Genomic DNA, 7,535 nt, shown 5'->3' on the forward strand with positions numbered 1-7,535 from the left:
GCTCATAATATCTCGCTTTCTTCGAACCGCCCGGTCCAGTCAAACAGAAGGCTACGCTGGAGTTTGTTTATGTTTTACAAGGACCTTGAACTCGCTTACGAGCCTTTTAAATCTAGTCCGCCACTGGCCGCAAGGAACCCTCATAGCCTGAAGATGATCAAACTAACTTCTTTACTACCTCTCTAATTACAGGCGGCAAATTCATTAATTGGTGCTTGCCCCTAGTAACGGTTGTTGTTTGAAATCTGCGAGTGGTGTTTAGTTATGTTGAGAGGGGGACAGCTGGCACAGACCGTTGCGCCATAGAGCACCGCAGTCTCACCTGCCAGTCGAAACCACGCCTTTCTCAGCACCCTACTGGGCCGGGAAGCCGATTGGCTAGGGAGCGAGCTTTCCTATTGGCCAGCGAGCACGTGTGCGGGTCGAGGCCCCGTATTTGGAGCGGCTACAGCCGGCTACCAGGTTCAGAGCACACCGAAGCATCGTAGAGAGTGGACGTGTGTTAAAGCGAACCTTATGAGTGCTCAGATAGACGTGTGGACAATCTGAAGTACGTACGTGTGGAACGGCAGTGTGAACGAATGTGTGTTTATGAAGACGTGTTGTAAAAGTGTTCTGCGGAGTTTCATCTTGTGTGTTGTGTTTTCCAAGTGAAATATTTCCAAAACGGTGATCAAGATAGCTTCTCCAACCATGCCGCGGTCGTTCCTCATCAAAAAGAACAATTATAGCAATTGTCCACTGAAGAAGCGACCAGTTCAACTGTGCAAAGAGGAATTCGACGTTGAGGAGAAAGGTGTGTTGAGTTATTTATTTATTTATTCATCATTCTATCTGTTTTGCCTTCTCTTGGCTCTTTCAAGATTCACCCCTAAAACTATCATATCTTCGTTAATCTTTTCTACTCTGTGAAGGCTGTTCTCTTAGTTGGTTTGAGGTTACCACACTTAGGATTTCGTATCTCCTTTGGATGTTAGAGAGTACCGCCGTTAATTCATACAATGTGGACCCGATGGTTGATCTATTAGTAGATGGTGATTTAATTTCAGATTTCAACTGTCCCGATTTAAAACATATTGGACGTATGCGTGTTGTAAATCTTCTTTCTTTCGACTTATTCTTACATTCCCGTTAACCTATTTCAAGTATCCTCTTTACGTTATTTTAATAAGTTTCTGTTGTGAGGAGAATGTGAAAGAGTACGATCATGTAGAAACTTTGATGAATTTCCATTCAGTGGCATATTTCTTTTATTGGCCGAAATCCAGTTCTGTCTTACGTTTTATTAGTCGGGCGAGTAACAGATGTGTTAATAGGTCTGTGTGGCCTGAGCGGTAATTGTATTTGAGTGTATCACCCTCCCTATTTTCTGATGAGTTCGGTCCAGATGGCTTCTTCAGCTTGGGCACATATGGCTCACACCCGCACTTTCACCGAGAGCGCATGGCACCTGCACGCTAGGGTCAGATTGCGAGAATAATTACAGCTCGAGTAGATTAGGTTTCGTGTTCCTGCTGTGATCTCTTGTTGACCCCTCCTAACTCGTGATTACTTACTCCTAGGAGCGAACTGGCTACTCTCCAGATAAATAGTTTTTCAGAACGAAGATCTTGTGACATGCCACATTCTGTATACACTCAAGATTTTCAAAATTGTTTTAACTGTCGCGGTGAATATAATAAATCAGCTTTGCGCAAAATCTTGTGAGGATATGTAAACCCTTCTATTTTCGGAGCTATTCGACTTTCAGAGCGTAATTCCCCTCGGTAACATGGCACATGCTCGCCATATGTTTTAATTATTTGAGTACACGTCTGCAAACCTTTCACGCTTTCAGAATGCCCCACCTTCTTGAACAATATGTTTTACGATGTTGGTGAATTAAGTTCGAATAAATTAATGCTCTCAAATATTCCCTCTGCACTATGTGATATGAACCGTTAGACATTAATCAGGTTATTCCGCCCCATCTCCTGAACGATTTTCTTACGATGACGGATAATTGTGGGATTTTTTTCAGTTAGAATCTTTTCTCCGCCAAAATGTCGAAATGTATTTCCTGCTTACGAATCTATGCCGTGAAACGACAACCGTAAACGCATTCTTCAGGTTGAAAATTGTTTTATTCAGTTCATTTTCAGGTCTTAAATAGACACGTTTGTTTGTTAAAGACCACACTAATGGAGTAGTGTATCCGCTAGTGTTTATCAGAAATAACTTGTTTTTATTATACTATGTGAATTCGGTAACTTTTCTTGTTTACTCCAAAGAAACATCTCCGTTACTTTCGGACGTTTTAACTTATTTAACTTTTGGATTACAGTATTTCCCTGAGTAGTTCCTTACAAATATTCGTCGTGCTGACCACATGACATCTCGTAATTTGCAGGCCTTCGGGCATAGCAGCGGTCGCTTGGTAGGCCAAGGCCCTTCAAGGGCTGTAGTACCATGTGGTTAGGTTTAGTTACAAATGGATGTCATTGTAGCAATGTCTGACTCGTTGGCTGAATGGTCAGCGTACTGGCCTTCGGTTCAGAGGGTCCCGGGTTAGATTTCCGGCCGGGTCGGGGATTTTAACCTTCATTGGTTAATACCACTAGCTCGGGGGCTGGGTGTTTGAGCTGTCCCCAACATCCCTGCAACTCACACACCACATACAACACTATCCTCCACCACAATAACACTCAATTACCTACATATAGCAGATGTCGCCCACCCTCATTGGAGGGTCTGCCTTAACAAAGGTTGCACGCGGCTAGAAATAGCCACACGAAATTAATAGTAGCAATTATGGTAGACTATTTCTAAACATAATTTTTAAATTTCACCATGCGGCTTATATGTTGACCGAAAATCAGATCGAGACGTGACTTCCGTGACTGCCCGTCTGAAGTATTCACATATTACTCGGGTCGATGTCCTAGATGTTAGGTTCCTTATAACGTCGTCTTCTTATTCATCTAATAGTCATCCCAATTCACTTCCTCTATGCGTTTCTATTAGTTCGTTAGTTTGTGTCTGTTTAACCCAATTCAGCTGGGCATCGCTTATTGCTCGGTTAATTGCTTACTGTATTGTCGAATGAATAGATACTTACCCGTGGAATGGTTTCGTGACCTTAATTTATAACTATTGTCGAAACCTGTTCTCGTGTTCTGTTGTTACCATTTCATGGATGAGTTCTAATAATTATCTTTGGGCACTGAGCTTTGTTCTTTTCTTCCGTCTTGACCATTCCTCCACCTTACAGATCACTTGAGTGGTGACACGCGCGCTTAGCGGAAACAGGTTGTGCGGTCCGTGGCCTATGATTGATGGATATCCTCTAACTTCAGTCAATTTTTTTTTATTAGTCGGAAACTTTCTTATTGTTCACGTGCGCACTTCTCTCTGAAGTTATCACATCTGCCGACATTTTCTAACTAATTTACAGTCTAATCGCGTCTTCTCTGTTCTTTATATCAAATACTCCCGATCACATATTTCGTAATCGCACTACTGTGATCAAAGTTGCGTTCTTTAACCCTTTGAATTTAAAGCTGATATGATACATATTTTATAATTTTAATAATATTATTGTTGAAAATTTAGGCATTATTATTATTTCTGGAGTTTGTTTTCAAGCTTAGAAATAAATTAAAATAGATTAGTTCGTACTATCTTGTATACACAATTCTAGTTTTCCGTAACATCATTTATCGATATCTTTCCTCATTTCTTGTAATCTAGGCCTATATGAAATCTGTTATATTTTAATACTTAGGGCTGTGATGATCTGATTTGATAGACTTGTTATGCAGATAACCGGATTAATTAAACCTTCAAAATTTCAGTCATTATTCCGTATCTTAATGTGTAGCTCTTGTCTTACGCCCGACTCTTTTTTCTAATGGACTGTCTGAACTTATGTTATTGTTTATTCTTCCTTTCAGATGTTGCTGACAACTCTGAGCCTGAGAACCTGAGTACGAAGCCCGAGGATCTCAGCCTGTCTTCAAGTCAAAATCACTACCCGCACAAGACCATCACACCGCCTCCAGGGGTGGCGCTTATCTCCTCCATGAAGCGGACCCCGTTGGCTGACAGTCCAGTGTCGGTGCTCAACAGCCACAACCATCACAGCGGATTAGCGTCCCCAACGCACCACTCTCACTTTCTTGTGAAGTCTTCAGGTGGTCCTCTTGAACCCCTTAACCTGAACACCCCAGCAGAACATCACCCCCATTACCCATCCCCTCCTCCTGCTTGGCATCGCCCCCTTGCTCCTCAATACTCCTCACCATACATTGCCTTTAATTATCCGTATGCACCTCCTACTGAACTGTATCATCCTTATCCTTCGTCTGTGTACCCGTTGTCTCCGGCTCGAAGCCCGCTCGAACAACAGCTGTCTCCTTATGCTCCTCGCGACAACAGCAGTTCCCCTCCTCACCACCACACCTACCCAGCATTGCCTCATCGCCAGCCTGTGCCAGAAACTCCCAAACTATTCATGCCCTATCATCAAGCAGTAGACCACTGTGGTCTTTCTCCGACTTCTTCTGTGGGTTCTTCAACATCACACACCGCCTTCCAGTCGCTGTCACCGCCGCCGGCCACTCCTGAAGACCTCTCTTCCCCGGGCAGCGTCAGCAGTGGCAGCAGCAGTGCCGGCAGCACGGGTGTCGGTAAGAAGCGCAAAGACACGGCAGCTCCTAGGTATCAGTGTCCCGACTGCGCCAAGTCCTACTCCACCTACTCAGGACTGTCTAAACATCAGCAGTTCCACTGTGCTGCCACGGCCGGAGCGCAAGCTAAAAAATCCTTCAGCTGCAAACACTGTGACAAAGTTTACGTGTCTCTGGGAGCCCTCAAGATGCACATCCGTACGCATACTCTTCCTTGTAAGTGCAGGTTATGTGGCAAGGCATTTTCGAGACCATGGCTTCTTCAAGGTCACATTCGAACCCACACGGGGGAGAAACCATTTTCCTGCCAGTATTGTAACCGTGCTTTTGCTGACCGCTCCAACCTCCGAGCCCACCTCCAGACCCACTCAGACGTCAAGAAGTATTCCTGTACCTCGTGTAGCAAGACTTTCTCTCGCATGTCCTTATTGTCCAAACATATGGACGGAGGATGCCCAGGCGTCGCCACTCACCTTACTCATCATACCATCCAGAGGGAGATTATTGGTCACGAGGAGGTGAAATCAATGTACTAAAAGATATTCTGAACTTCTGGGGGCCGCTAATATCATCCCACCGAGTTAATTCCAGGAGTTGTTGGAGCTAGTCGAAGACATCACACGGGGAGAGTTGGATATCAGACTTCAGTGGTGTATTCTTTTCCGCGGAGGGATTTGTCACTCATTTAGAAAATTATATTTATTTACTAGACGTTGTCAGGCGTTTTGTGTTAATTTAGCATTTAGTATAAATTGTTTTCATTTTAATCTTCGAAGTAGTTAGGTTGACATTCCTGGAAGATAGGCTATTTAAGATAATCTCTCCCTAAAATACGCCACTGAAGGACTGAAGTATTCTTTATGAGAAGTGCTAGTCTTGGTTTTCCGGTGATCTGCAAATGTTTCCAGGTACTTAAACAGGAAAGTCTGTCATCTCCTCACGTTTCCAATTCGTGTTCATGTAACGATATTCCAATGTAATCAGTATTTTCATATTCCTTTCACACCTTCCTTGTTTAAGAACATCTCTGTAAATACTAATCACACTTTTTATTCAGGATACTGAGAGATAATTGTACAGTGTGAATATTATTAATAATTATTATTTATGAAGCCGTTTTTTAGGTATACAAGAAGTTTTGATGGGGGATGGGAATTTAATTGAGACTGTAAAGAAGATGCAGGGCAGGTTCCCTGTTTCATGGGAATTGTTCTGCAGGATTTTTAAAGAAAAATATGTGCCTTTTTATTAATGTGCCTTAATGGCTTTGTTGACGCGTATCTCTCTACTGAAGACTGATCATTATAATAATAATAATAATAATCTTGTCGTCAGGAAAGACGACCAGAGTGGTTATATAGACATTTTACCTAGCTATTATACACATGAAAGTACAAAACAGAAAGTCCTAATTCATTTCAAAAAGTTGTGAAATGCAAGGTTGTTGAATAACGTGTCCTCTATTTTAGTGTTTTGATGAATGCTTGCTTTTTGCCTTACAAAAAGACAGCTATTGTTGTGTGAAGACGTTAACTCTCGAAGGAAAGAATCTATATTTGTGAGCACATGTACTTAAAATGGTCCTAAACTATTTTTTTACTACGTATATTTCATATAACGATTATCAACTACTGTATTTTTCGAGGAATGTTTCAGATCTGTGTTTAGACAATAAACCCTAGCTACCAAGCCACTGTGTGTATAATGCCCGTGTTATGTTGTTTAACATCTTCTTCCATTATGTGCTGTGTAGCACCTTTTGTAAATATATTTTCCATGTAGTGTAGTTTCTTGAGAAAATTAGTACTTTTCTATTATAGTTCATGCAACAGTGTAGTGTTTCACTGTTTGCCATTCTGAATACTAGTCACAAAGAAGCGGGGCAAAGTGTACAATTTGCTCGGGGGGGGCGATGAGATGTTTTTATTTTACTTTTATGAAGAGAAACGAGCCAATATTGTACAGTGCCTTAGGCCTATATTATTTGTATCGTTCCCTCAAATTTATATTATAAATACAGAAATTTTATACGCTGTAATAAATCTGTTTTGAAAGATACATATCTTTGATTTCATAAGTTAGGTATTCTAGATATCCCCTTGTTGTTTACCAACACAAACCTTCCTCTGTTCCTCACAATCAGTGTTAGAGAAGATAATTAGTAAGTTGACTGACAGTTCAAGTGGAGAATACTCCCCACATTCCTTAAGGTTGTCTGTATTTTTATAACCATAGTCCGAAATATTCTTCCTTGCATTAAGTTTCTATTATATCTTTCCGTACATGTTATCGTGATTTATCCGAAGGAAGAAATTATTCGTCGTAATGTTTGCAGAGCGAAGAAGATTAATGTGCAGCAGACTCTTGGCTTTATTCTGGTAAGTTTTAAGTAAGTATAGTACTTTCTATTTTAGGCATCGTAAGACTTAAGATTCTTCTTTTTATTTTCGAAGAATAACCTGTGAATTTATAGGCAAACTGTTAGGTTCTTTAGTTTGGTGAAACTTAATTTTGAATATATAAATTGATAAAATACCTGTAAAAGAAAACATACGGTAATAGAATTATACCTGAAAAAGCTAGAATTATACACAAAAAGGAAACACTTTTTCAGGTATAATTCTGTCGCCATATGTTTTCTTTTTCGAGTATTTTAAAAATGTATTTATTCAAAATTAAGTCTAATCAGCCTGAAGAACGTATCAGTTTTTGAATCAAAACTAGTAAGAGATGGCGTCAGATATCACAAAAAAATACCTGTAACGTAGGAGGTAAATGAATTGACAGTTCTAAACTTTGTGGTGTGAAGTAAAAAAGTTTCTCGTGAGATACGCTTTTTAAAGCGTGCGGGATGGTCTGATGATATAT

General features: G+C 40.8%; 1 protein-coding gene across 1 annotated transcript; it reads left to right on the plus strand.

The window, feature by feature from the left end:
• Positions 1-577: 577 nt before the first annotated feature.
• Positions 578-6,518, plus strand: LOC136876890 (zinc finger protein SNAI2). Its single transcript, XM_067150645.2, has 2 exons — positions 578-796; positions 3,933-6,518. The coding sequence occupies exons 1-2, from the start codon at positions 694-696 to the stop codon at positions 5,201-5,203; spliced, it is 1,374 nt and encodes a 457-aa protein (XP_067006746.1). The 5' UTR covers positions 578-693; the 3' UTR covers positions 5,204-6,518.
• The last annotated feature ends 1,017 nt before the right edge of the window (positions 6,519-7,535 follow it).

Source organism: Anabrus simplex, chromosome 7, assembly GCF_040414725.1.
Source record: "Anabrus simplex isolate iqAnaSimp1 chromosome 7, ASM4041472v1, whole genome shotgun sequence".
NCBI classification, from domain to species: Eukaryota; Metazoa; Arthropoda; class Insecta; order Orthoptera; family Tettigoniidae; genus Anabrus; species Anabrus simplex.

Coding starts and splice junctions, on each gene's coding strand:
- LOC136876890 (XM_067150645.2), top strand. CDS start 694: ATGCCGCGGTCGTTCCTCATCAAAAAGAACAATTATAGCAATTGTCCA. Junction 797..3,932: donor ATTCGACGTTGAGGAGAAAG/GTGTGTTGAGTT, acceptor TCTTCCTTTCAG/ATGTTGCTGACAACTCTGAG.